Source organism: Callithrix jacchus, chromosome 7 (genome assembly GCF_049354715.1).
Source record: "Callithrix jacchus isolate 240 chromosome 7, calJac240_pri, whole genome shotgun sequence".
Lineage (NCBI taxonomy): Eukaryota > Metazoa > Chordata > Mammalia > Primates > Cebidae > Callithrix > Callithrix jacchus.
This window is the reverse complement of record NC_133508.1, coordinates 148072427-148085409: the sequence shown is the minus strand read 5'-3', so window position 1 is coordinate 148085409 and position 12983 is coordinate 148072427. Positions and strand designations below refer to the sequence as shown.

Genomic DNA, 12983 nt, shown 5'->3' with positions numbered 1-12983 from the left:
ACAGTGGAAGCCACTGCCTGTTTGGGACGGTAGGCAGGAGAGAAGCCCACCTCCAGGACCCAAGGATAGGACATGGAGGTGAACAAAGGAACACAGGCGAGGGTACAAGGTCTGAGCATTCTCCATCTGCAGCCTTTTGCTGGGATTGCTGGACCACCTCCTTCCAAGCACCAGATCACTGTTTCTGCTTCTGCCAGCCCACAGAATACACACCCAGCAAAGCTGGACACATGCCTTTTAGGGCCTGGTTAGACTCGGGAGCCTGGGGCTTCTGTGGGAACAGTGGTAATGGAAGGGCTGGGAAAGGAACTAGAAGATGCTCAGGGAGCCTGCATGGGCTGGCAGGCTGGGGACATGTTTGGAGGGATAGAGGCATCACAGGCCATTCCTGTAGCTGCCACTGCCCCTGCCTCACTCAACTTAGTTTGGGTCTGGGGTTTGGGGACAGAGAGAAATGGGGGGTGGGAAATCCAGCTGGTTAAGAAGTGGCAGAGAACCTGGAAAAGAGTTTGTTTTGGAGGGAATCAGGGTTTATAAATTCCTGGTCTATCATGGTATTAAAAAAAAAAAAAGGGGGGGAATCAGGTTTTATTCTAGAAATAGGCAGAATGTTGAGAGAGATTAGGTAACAGGGACAGGGCAAGAGAGACAAGTAATTGATGGAAAACCAGGTAGGAGCGTCTGTTTCTCAGTCACCACAGGCCCTTCACCATCCTTGATCATTCCTGCCCCCTTTCCGAGGCCCGGAATCCCTTAGCTCCACAGCCCAATTTCTGTCCTTGCCTTGCCGCAGGCTTGGAGCCTGGGGATGGAATTTCAGACCTTTCTGACAAGCAGGGAATGGGCTGCTCCCTCTACCTCTCCAAATCCTCAGAGCATTCCTCAGATGGGACCCACTCTTCCTGGCCACCTGCCCCACCCCCCAGTCACCTCTGGCACTACCTCAAGAGGACAGTCTCACCCCAGGCACTTGCACATGGTCTGCCCATCCTGTGCTCCAGGAACCCTGGGGCAGGATGGGAGGATGCAGGGCCTGTAAGGGGCTCCCTGACTCCTGAACGTTGTTGGCACCTCGAGGGGTGACCTACTTGGGAAGCCTCAGCTGTGTTTAGAGGAGGCCTAGGGAGAAGCTGGAAGTGACCCTGTGGAGTGGGGCCTGAAGGCAGCAGTGGGAACCAGAGGAAGAGAAAGAGATGCAACGGACACACGGGGCGGGGCCCTGGCCTTGTGTGTCCTCAACCCTCTAGTGCTGCTCTTTCCTGTGGGCAGCTGGACGGGAGCCGTATGCCCTTTTGTGATGAGGTAGCCTTTCTAATCCAGGAACTGGAGATCAGGTACCCATTCTAAAAGCAAGGATGCATCCAAGGCAGAGGAGATGGTGGCCACGGTCTCAGGGGAGGGGGGGACCTCAAGCTCTTTGTGGGGGACTGGGGAGACTCAGCTCTTGGGGAGCTCCCCACCTGTCCAGCTTGGGAAGCCATACCTTTCCGGACACTACCATCGGCGCAGGCATAGTCCCCAGCGCTGAGCAGGAAGCAGGCAGCTGCCTTCTTGTTTCTGTCTCGAGTGGTGGACCGTCGCAGGGCCCGGCGCTCCTCGGGGGTAGGGGAGGAGGCCAGGGGCTGGGTGAGGCCAGCTCCCTCCTCATCAGACAGCACCGCGTTGGCATCGCCATTCTGCTTAGAGTCTGAAGCGGGCACACAGAAAGGAGGCTGCATGAGGGGCTGTCTGGGCCTTGCTCATGGCGTCATCTGGGATCTCCCAGGCCCAGAGTGTCACTTCCTCAACCTCAGGAGAGGGCCTAGCATCTACCTGGGAGTCTGTGTCACCAGGGCAAAGGCAGGATGCTGTGCTTGGTCTGAAGGCCAGCTTCCCTCCCAGCCTCAGCCTAGGGTCTTTCCTCAGGGATGAAGACACAGCACAGATGCCCTACAACAGTGACTCCCCAGATCTGCCTGCTGACGGTTGCCCCAGGAGATCAGCCCAACGCAGGCTGCAAACTCTGCTTCCTCCTTGGGTCTGGCTCAGGCTGGCTCTTGGATGAGTCTGCACTCCCATGGAGAATGCCTAGCTTGCTAGAGGTGAGGGGTGGCACAGCAAGGATTAAATCTATAAAGTGGTGTCCATGCTTTCTCTCTGGATGACAGTCAGTCTGGTTCACTAGGCATCTAGGTCAGAGTCCTGTGCCCAAAAAACCTAGAGCCCCCTGCAATTAGGGCTGACCTTTGTCTAGGGAGGATACTGTGGGAAAATCTCCGATGCAACTCCCAAGAGCTATGGGCTTAGTCCCCACCCCTTGCCTCTGTCAGGCAGCAGCACAGGTGAAGCTCGGCCCTGGGATCTGGAGAAGGGGGTGCTGCTCTATGCAAAGAGAGTGACCCCACCATTGGCCAGGCATGCCCTTAATGTGGCTATTGTTAGGGTCAGGTTAAGGGCAAGGCTGATAGGGCCACTGTGAAGTGTACCTTGAGGAGCTGACCTAAGGACTTCCGCATGTTAATATTAGGATTCTCTCTAAGCCCTGAATGGGCTCAGAGTGCAGCTGAAATTCCCTGGAAGATTAATAAAGATTCACGACTTAGGAAGGGGTATCACTTTGGTGGGGGAGAAATGGGAAGCCTGATGGGTGCTATTATATCAAGACCCAGGCCCCTGACATGACCCTAGGGAATGAGAGGACCCAGGCATGTATGATGGGCACATGCCAAAGGCAACGGGTGAGTGTCCCACGCCAGGTGTCTCTCCTGCAGGGTCAGTCCCACTTTGTCCCAGAGCTTAGCCTTAGTCTCCTGGCTCCAGTCCAGCTCCCTGTACCAGGAATTACATTCATTTCCCAGGAGCGCGGCCTCCACATAACAGTCAAGATGCCTTTCCCGCTCTCCAACCTAAGTCTATGTTGCTGGGGATTAAGCTGTTTTCCATTCCCCATCTCCTGATTCAGGGGTGGAGATGAGCTTTCGTGGGATGGCCTTTCCTGTCCTTGAGGGACAGGATTCAGATGCCCAGGCTCTCCTCTTTCAGGGCACAGATACCAGTTTCTTCCATGTTCCTCCCCTTCCCAACACTGTCTGGGCCACTCCCTCCTCGGTTCCTTTCCATCCCATGTCAACCCCTGAGTCCAGGACTTGCTCTAGCTTGTGCTGAACAGAAGGCAGCCTCCCACTACTATTACGTTATCACATTTATTAGGCCAAGATACCAGACTCCAACGTGTGCAGAGAAGTGATTCATGTGTTGATGTACCTTGGAAGAACAGCTGCCCTGATCTTTGGCTAATAATGACAGTGCCTGACGTTTGTAAAGTGGTTTTAATGTCTCAGAGTACTTTCCCATCTGTCATTCATTTGGGTCTTCCAAAGTCTCAAGGGTAGGATATAATATCACTCCTATTTTGCAGGTGCCTAGAGAGGGTGAGTGACTGGCCTCAGGGCACACAGCACAGTGGCCAAAATGGGATTAGAAACCAGGGCATCTAATATACAGTCCCATGCACTGCCCCTCACAGCCTACACTGGGTGGAATACTCACTCCAAAGATCTGATGTTTGGGAAGCTATGGGAGACCAGCCAGAGGATAGAGAAATTCAGCCTCAACACTTTGCTCTCATAAAGGCACATCTCATGCTTATCCCCACACAATAAATCACCAGCCCAAATCCCAAGGGCTGAAGTTCACCTGGAAACTCCCTCGGCCACTGGGGGAAAAGGGATTTTCCTTCCCAACCCCTAATCTCACCTGCCCGTTTCCTCTCCATCATACCCTCTTCCCGGGCAGGGGGGCTGGTATCACTGTAGGTGCTGTCCCGGGGGGAGGTCTCCTCAGACTTGCAGTACATGGGTGACTCCAGCTGGGCCGGCCGTGGCACGTGCTTCTTCCGTTTCTTGGGCAGCTTCTGCTTGGCCATGGCCAGGGAGTAGTACATGCCGAAGTTGTTGACAATGACAGGCACCGGCATGGCAATGGTGAGCACGCCGGCCAGCGCACACAGCGCCCCCACCAGCATGCCTGACCACGTCTTGGGGTACATGTCCCCATAGCCCAGTGTCGTCATGGTGACCACAGCCCACCAGAAGCCAATGGGGATGTTCTTGAAGTCAGTGTGGTCATTGCCCCGAGGGTCGGAGGGCCTGGCCCCGATGCGCTCAGCGTAGTAGATCATGGTGGCAAAGATGAGCACGCCCAGGGCCAGGAAGATGATAAGCAGCAGGAACTCATTGGTGCTGGCCCGCAGGGTGTGGCCCAGCACACGCAGCCCCACGAAGTGGCGTGTGAGCTTGAAGATACGCAGGATGCGCACGAAGCGCACCACACGCAGGAAGCCCAGCACGTCGCGGGCCGCCTTGGAAGACAGGCCGCTCAGCCCCACCTCCAGGTAGAAGGGCAGGATGGCTACAAAGTCGATGATGTTGAGCAGGTTCTTGATGAAGTCCAGCGTGTCGGGGCAGCACACGATGCGCACCAGAAACTCCAGCGTGAACCACAGCACGCACACACCCTCGATGTAGGTCAGGATGGGCTCCGTCTCTACCTCCCGCCGGAAGTGCACGCTGGTGATGTTCCCCACGCGGAGGATCTCCGTCACGTTGCGGTCGATATTAAAGGCCTCATGGGTCTCCAGACAGAAGGTGGTGATGGAGACCAGGATGAAGAAGAGAGAGGCAAAGGCCACTACCTATGAGCAGGGGAGGAGAGCAGGGAGCAGCTGTCAGACAGGGATGAATAAGCCTGGCTGCGGACATGGACTTCTGCATGAAGGTTACCAGGAAGGGCATTCCAGGGTAAGAGGTGGGATTAACATATGGAGTCAGGGGCTGGAAGTCCCTCCTCAGAGGGTCTTTATCTATCTGCTTGGGGGCTCTAGGACAATGTTTCCCAGTCTTTATCACAGAAGAGAGAAGCTGCTCTTGGCTGGAAGCAACTGGTCAGAGATCTACAGCTGCCAGACCTGCGTTGCATAGGTCTGCCCACCTCCGACCCCTTTGCGTTTTAATGCTTCTCAAGCTGCAATGAGTGTAAAAACCACTTGGGAATCTCATCACAATGCACTCCTGATCCAGAAGCTTGTGGCAGGTCCTGTGATTCTGCACTTGTAACAAGCACTCAGGTGAGGCTCTGTCCACGCACCGAAGTTGCAGTAACTAGGTTTTAAGGCAACGGTCCTCAAAGTGTGGTCCTGGACTAGAAGCATTAGGTCTCTGGTCCTTTGGTTAGAAACGTAAATTTCAAAGTTTACCTAAACCTACTGAGTGAGAAATGCTGAGGGTAAGGTCCAGCAATGTTTTACTAAACCTTCTAAGTAACCCTAATGTGCACTACAGTTTGGGATCCACTGTATGAAGGGACGCCCAGAGGCAGGATGCTGCAAGGAATCGCCCTAGACCACTTTCTGCTGGCTGAGCCTATGAGCCATCGTCTCCTCTGCCTCTCACCTCAGGATGTCCCTGCTGACTGCCTAGACGGTGAGGAAGTCCCTGAAAGTGGATGACATGCACCATGGCAGTTGACAGGGTGGTCTGATCACAAGAACCAGTCCCACTCCTTCCCACAAACAGACATTTCCTGGAACTCGAGCTCCAAAGAAAAAGGAACCACACTCATCAGCATCAGAGTGGCAGGGGCTGATCCCGACAGCTGCTGGGATCTCGGCTAGGATGAGAGCAGCACGCGGCAGAGGGACGGCTGGGTTTAAGTGTCCAATCATTATGAATGGAGATGAAATGCATGTGTAATAACACCAATTACGGAGCCTTCATGTGTTATTCATGCTGTACCATTCACCACTGTCAGGGTGCCCACTGACAGGGTCCAGTCTCATGTCTCCTGCTGCTGCCTGTCCCGCATGATGGCTGGACTGCACTTCCTCCTTGACCAGATGGCTGAGCCTAAATAGGTGGGTAAGGTAGGTCAGTGGCCTCGAGGCCACTTGGTAATCCTCATGCCTTCCTGAAGCACCCTGATTTCCATCTGGCTATGTAGACAGGCACTGGCATGTCCCTGTCCCCTGTCTAGTGAGGACTCAGAGAGGTTTCCCTCCCTGGGAGTCTGCACTGGGATGGGGAGGGCACACCTGTACTCCATACTACAAAACACCAATGAAGAATACAAGGGAACCTGGGAAAATGAAGCAAGAAGCAGCGCCTCCAGGGCTTCTGGAGCAGGAGCAAGTTCAAGGGGGAAATCTGGGAATGATAGTCATCGGCTGCCTCTTCTGTGCCTGGGACTGTTAGGCACTCTGTACATACTTCAATTGCCTTCAGTCCTCCCAATGACCCTGTGAGGCAGGCCTTATCACATTTTATGCAGGAGCAACGGAAAGATCAGAGAGGTTACATACTTGCCTAAGGTCACACAGCCTAGAAGGGATGAAAACCAGATTTGGACTCAGAACTGTTTAACTTCAAAGGTTGTACCTTTTCTTCAGACCACAATGTTTTCACCAGCTCCCAGGCAGGGTCAAGTCACAGGCCTGGGAAAGCCATCTCTGAATCTCTGATCCTGTTCCCAGTTAGCTCCCTGACGGCTGCTATTTCACCCGCAGGAATGTGTGCCTTGGGCTTAGGACAGATCGCCCATCACACACCTCGATGTACCTCATTTACACTTGAACTTGGATGGGTTGATCAGAAACAGCATGTTAGGAGAAGGCTGGGTCCGGGGATGAATGGCAATGAAATGCATGTGTAATAACAATCACGGCCGGGCGCGGTGGCTCAAGCCTGTAATCCCAGCACTTTGGGAGGCCGAGGCGGGTGGATCACGAGGTCGAGAGATCAAGACCATCCTGGTCAACACGGTGAAACCCCGTCTCTACTAAAAATATAAAAAATTAGCTGGGCATGGTGGTGTGTGCCTGTGATCCCAGCTACTCAGGAGGCTGAGGCAGGAGAATTGCCTGAACCCAGAAGGCAGAGGTTGTGGTGAGCTGAGATCGCGCCATTGCACTCCAGCCTGGGTAACAAGAGCCAAACTCCGTCTCAAAAAACAACAAACAAACAAACAAAAAAACAATCACACACTTTCTCTATTTTACAACACTGCTGGAGCTTTTCCTGCCCATTTCTCCCCAGTGAAAGTAAATATAAGTTCCTTTTCTGGCCTCATTCTTCTCCTCTGAAGAAAGGGGCTGCCAAGTCAATACAGTCTGATACGGGCAATAAGTAAATGGCTCCAGCCTGTGGGCTCTCCATGGCCATCCAGAGGTGAGTTGGCAAAACTGCCTGTCCGTGGCCATGGTCATGGTCATGCTGGGAATCCAGTCCTGGCACCACCCTCTCCCATGAAAAGCAGAGAGGTTGAGGTAAGGGGAAGGGACAGCATAACCCAATTCTGCCAGGAAACACGGGAAGCAGAAGCTGGCTCTCTGAGGAAAAGTTAGCCAGGAGAGCAGACTCACCTGGGAGACTGAGCGTGAAGTTAATTAGTGACTTGGAAAAACAAGTTCAGCAGAGGGAGGGAGGGAGGGAGGGAGGCCAGTGTGGCCCTGGCCATCCTCTCACAGCAGGGATGCTTGCCTTACTGCCCTCCTCAACTGCCACCACCATGGGCTCATTCTGCAGCAGGCAAGAGAGTCCTTCAGGTCCAGTGGGTACCAGCCGCATCCTGGATTAGGGAACAACCCCCTGGATTCCTGTCTGTCCACTCACCTTTGCTTTTTTTGTTTTCAAAACCCAAGACTGTCCCATCTACTGTTAACTGCTATACTCCATCTCCACCCTCTAGAAGAGGAGGGGAGCTAAAGAGTGGCCATGTGTGCTCATTTTTTAGGGGAAAGAGAGGCACAAGAGAGGGCAGATGATTTGCTCAGGATCACACTGAGGCCAAGTCGCCTGACTCTCAGCCCAAAGGTCTTTCCAGTTGGCCCTTCTGACTAAGCAGGAGGGGACAATCCCCTCCTCCTTTGCTGAAACCTTAGTGGGGCCTCAGTCTTCACTGTGGCCTCTCCAGGGCTGGGGCAGCAGGCACCCAGCAAGCCCCAAGAAGCCCTGACTCCCCAAGGAGACAGAGCTGCGGCCTGAGCTGTGGCACATTGCTCCAGGTGGGTCCTGAGGTTACAAGTTCCCCTTCAGGGCCCAAATTATTCCCTTCTGCCCTAAGTGGCTCCCAAACTGAACTATTTCATAGGTGGTTGATCCTGCTTGCAAATGGCGCTTTTCACCAGGCCTTCCTCTGGGGGCAGGGATACTGCTTCTGTCCTCACAGCTCCCTTGACTTCCTAGCACAAAAGGGGGCCAAGGGAAGAAGAGGCGGCTGCAGCATCACCACCATGCTTAGAGGCCAAAGCCTCAGCCTCGAGCCTTCTATTCATTCCCCGCTGGGCCATCCTGCCACCCTACAGAGCTGGCGTGGACATCTGAGCCTCCCTCTCATGTGCCCCTGTGTGGACAGACTAAAGGGAGAGAACAGCTAAGGAACGCTACACTAGAAGCCTTGGCCCCAGGTTTAGACTTCCTGGATTCCTCATCCTGGCCCTGCCACTAGCCCAGGTAAATGTACTCTCTGCACGTTTCCTCTATATAACACGGGGACAGTACTAGTACCTGCTTCAGTGTTACTGCAGAATTACATGAGCCTCATGGCAAATGCCTGGCACCCAATAAGTGCTCCATAAAACCGAGGCAAGAGCTGAGGAGGGGTGGGGTTCCCCGCGTGCAGCTTTTGAAGGTGAGCTGAATCTGGAGCCAAAATAGCACAGAATCTTTGCTTTTTAGAAGTGAAAAAGACTGAGAAAGTTACCCAGTTCAACTCCATTTCTGCTGTTTTACAGATGAAGAAACTGAGGCCCAGGGAGGAGTGACTTGTCCTGGTTTTCATGGCTGAAGCTGTTAGTTCTTTCCACCACAAAGGGCATGGATTCTACTGGAAGTGAGAGCTTCTAAGCAGAAAACTGCCAGTGAGCTGGCTCTACCAGCAGCACTTCCTCTCCTGCTAGAAGGATGCAGGAGGGTCTCAGCACTCTGGACAGTAGGCTCCCATCCTCTATGCTGGAGAGTGCCTCTCCTCACAGCTCCCTGCGCCCCCTGGGCTCCTCAGACACACTGGCTGGCTGTACCCTGTTGAAAACCCGCCCATCTTCAAAGGCCCAGGTGTTCAGCCCTATTACCAGCGTCCTCCACCACCCCACCGGGGGACAGTCCTTGTAGAAATGTGAAGTCACACACTTCCGGGTTCAAGTTGGACTCTGCTACTGACTACCTATGAGACCCTGCATGAGTTCCTTCACCTCTCCAAGCCTTAAGGTCTTCATCTATAAAATGGAAGAAGGAGCACCTACTACGTACCAGACACTGTGTTGGGGAAAATACCAGGCAACCACCCTTGCCCCTTGGACCTTACATTCTAATGGAGGCAGATTGTTAACAAATAAACAAGCAAAACACTCAGTATGTCAGGTGTTCTAAGTGTTATGAGAAAAATACAGAGAAAAAGGAGACAAGGGGTGTGAGGAGAGGGGAGCTGCTTCCAGCAGAGAGGTCAGGTAAGGCCTTAATGGCAAGATGACACCTGAACAGCCCTCAACAGTGAGGAAGTGAGTCACAGGAAGACCCAGAGAGTTCAAGGCAGAAGGGACAAGTAGTACAAAGGCCCGGGGGCTACAATCTGCTTGCTACGTCTGAGAGGACGAGGACAGTATCTACCTTGTACAGTTGTTTCGAAGATGCAAAGAAACAATACTCGCAAAACTCAGCACAAAGCCTAGAGCATTCCAGGAATCTGGGGCAGGCTGGGTCAAGGGGAGAGGTGACAGACACCAATCATTGGGAACTGAACACAATCAGCGGGGGCAGGGGAGAGCCCAGGGAAGAAGGGCCAGGGAGACAGATGGACACATAAACATAAGGAGACTCAGACCCAAAAACCTATATTAGGATGAAGTGTAGGAGAAGCGAAAATTGAGAACACAGCCAAAGACACTGGCAGAGTAAGATCTAGCGAGATGGGGTGAGGGACTGAGCCTTCTGGGGAAGCCAGATCCTCATGCCCAGGCAGTGCTGGAGGACAGTGGGGCAACCCTGCGGGTAAGAGGCAGGAAATGAGAGGGTCTGCCAAACAAAGCATCTCTGAGCTAACCTTGGCTCCTGGCTGAGGGCCTGCACTAAGGCTCAGGTCCCAGTAGAGAAACATCCCCTCCTCTTCCCTCCACGAGCACCCTTAAGAACAGGACCTGGCCCTGCCCCACCCTGTGCTGAGCCACGACCTTCTGGTCCCAGTGTACAGAGCCCACCACTACCTACGCTTGCCCTCTGATGAGCCAGCACCTGGGGCCTCTCAGGGCCTCTGGTTTGCCCAGAACAAATGAGTCCCAGTCCCAGAAGGAATTCAGTCTAGCCCAGATCACTATCCAAGAACCCACTGTTCAGTCAAACGGAATTCCTGGTTATTGCCCGTCCGGGGCCTATGCTGTCCTCGCTCTGCTTGGGCTGGCCTCCTGACCACAAAACTCCCCCTTTCCCTAACGCTGCATGCTTTAGCACTACCCACAGTAAAATTTTATTTATTTACATATTTATTTATAACGTGCCTATTTCTAAAAATTCTCAAAGGGCGCTGAGTCAGCATCTTGCAAGGCACGCCCAGCTCAACTTCTATTTCTTTGTGGGCGCCTCCCTGAACAGCCCTGCTAACCCCATCCCACGTAGAGGCGGCATTTGTCGATTCATCCTCTCACTTCCTACTGAACTTTATTTTTTTATGGCTCCTATGGCACCTCTCATGACCCATCTTGTATTACTGTTGCCATTTCTTGTCACCTAATTTCCCTCGACTGCCACTTACGCCACCTAACTCGGGACCCCCTCTGACTCATGTTTGGATTTCTAGAACCCCACGTGTCTGACATGTGTATAGAAAGTGCGCAGTAAGTGTTTTCAGAATGACTGGGTCCAAGGTGACCGCCTGCTCTCTCTCCTGGTCCTGGTGAGACTGTCATAAGAAGAGGTCATCAGACCCACTGACTGGGACAAAGTGACATGGGTATGCCCACTAATACCTCCAGGGGCTGGGGCCTTAGGACCTCTGCTGCCCTCCAGGGTGAGCCAGGTCCACTTTCTGATAGGAACCCTTGCTAGGGGCCAGGTAACCACCCCTTAGCCTTAAGAAAATTCCAGCAGGGAGCAGGGGCAGAGGTCATGGCAGGTCAGTTATACACAGGGAACAGGGTGGTGCAGAGCTCTGGTGCCCAGCATCCCAGGCTAATACTGCCCATGGTTGGAGGTGAAGGGCCCAGGGTCTCCTATCCCCAAAGCCAAGCTGCCTGGCTCTGCTCCTACCTGCTCTTCCCTTAACTCACCAAAATAGCTCGTTTATTTTCTCCCCTTCCCCCACTCCACACCCCACCCCAAATGTGACAATCAGAAACACCTCAGCATTCAGAGACAACATGTTCAGAGACAAATGGTCTGTTCGGAACAGGAGAACAAAACAAACCCAAAAGGAAATGGGAGGCTGCCCCGAGGGCAGGGTCTACGGGGAGGGAGGCCTGCAGCCCTCAGCCTGGCCCCTTCCTGCACTTCAAGAATGGGGCAGAGGGGCTGCCCAAGGCAGGCTGGCACTGCCCTCCTGGAGAGCTCAGAAAGCCAGGGTACTGCCCTCCTGGGCTGGGGTTCCTGACTCACCCTAGCTCAGACAGCACAGCATCAGTGAGTCCCAGCCCTCACTCTAAAGCTTGTCATGACCACTGACCTGTACCCCAGGCAATGCCCAGACCAGAGAAGCCAGGGAACTTCCGAAGGGGGTGGGCAGGAATGGAGCACTGCACCTTTCCTAGAAGGCCTTGGTTTCATGCTCTGCCTGGGCCAGAGAACTTCCCCTAGTCTTTTCTCCTAACCACGCCTCCCTTCATTTTTCCTATGGAAATTTCACAGCAAGAAGAGAGGTTAGACTTGAGTAATTCTAGGGAGTGAGAAGTAAAGGGAGAGTTTAGAGCAGAGCGGAAGCAGCAGCTCTCTAGTGAGGGGCCACCCTCTAGAGGCCAGAGGTCCTCTCCAGGAAGAGGCCGCAGGAGGAGCACAGACTTAGACTCAGGGAACCTGAGTTTGGACGCTAGTACTACCGCAAGCGTGCGACCTTGAGCAAGCCCCATCAGGCCTGTTTCGGCATCTGTATACTGACATGCAGATGTGAACAACACCTGCCTCACCTGGGCCAAGCACAGGCCAAGCCTCCTACATAGTAACTGACATGTAACAAAGGGGAGGACCTGGCTGGAGCTACCTTCCTGGTGCAGGGAGTTCCCCTCCTCTACTCAGAAGGGAAACATCACAGGAAAAATGGGAAACATCAGAGGAAAAATGCACTGATTTAGCCAAAGGAGAGGAACTGTAATCTTTAATAAGACTGACAGCTGAGCTAAAGCCAGCCCTGCCCCAGAGACCTTGGAGACTAGGGTAGCGGAAGGGCAACCTGGGCCCATTCTTCAGGCCTCTTGTCTGCTCTCAGAAGAGAAGGTGCAGGATTCTATAGCTTTGGATGCTGCCAAAGCTCCACTGGGCCCCTTCGGGCTGTGAAGGCACCCCGGCGAGCCACCTGCCCTGGGCAGCAGGCAGTGGGCGGGCAAGGACAGGACCAGTCTGCTCCTTGTGCCTGTTCCCAGTTCAGGCCACAGAAACAGAACCACCAGCAGCAGCCGCCCATGGGCCCAGCCAGTTAATGGAGCAGGGGTGAGCATCCCAGCCCAGGAGCCTGCCAGTGGAACAGCTCCTTGGGCCAGGACTGTAGCTAGGCAACGGGCTCTCATAATCAGCTCAGTTCACTTTCCATTTGTATCCTTTTGCTCCTGTCATAATGCACTACTCAAATGACCAGGCTGCTGTGTGAGAAAGGAGGCCTCAGGGCAGAGCACTGCTCCTCTGCCCCGCTTCGCCCACTGCCCCACAGTGCTGCAGGCCCTTCCAGGGAAGAGGCAGCTATGAGCGAGGGAAGGTAGCACACATATCTTGGGGAACAGGGCTGGGAAGGAAGGGACAGGGTGACTAACCAGGGACAAA

The 12983-nt window shown here is 53.8% G+C and overlaps 1 protein-coding gene across 11 annotated transcripts in view; it reads right to left on the bottom strand.

Annotated features, from left to right (window-relative positions):
- KCNC4 (potassium voltage-gated channel subfamily C member 4) overlaps positions 1-12983 on the bottom strand; it is a 72187-nt gene that overhangs the window by 54593 nt on the left and 4611 nt on the right. For all 11 annotated transcript variants that reach the window (XR_013520334.1, XM_035252432.3, XM_035252426.3 and 8 more), the window contains exons 2-3: positions 3736-4672; positions 1484-1687 (exon numbers count right to left, since the gene is read on the bottom strand). Coding sequence is in view for 10 of the 11 variants with exons in the window: in XM_035252432.3 (XP_035108323.1) it covers positions 1484-1687; positions 3736-4672 (1141 nt within the window). In the remaining variant the exon portion in view is untranslated. The remainder of the gene's footprint in view (positions 1-1483; positions 1688-3735; positions 4673-12983) is intronic.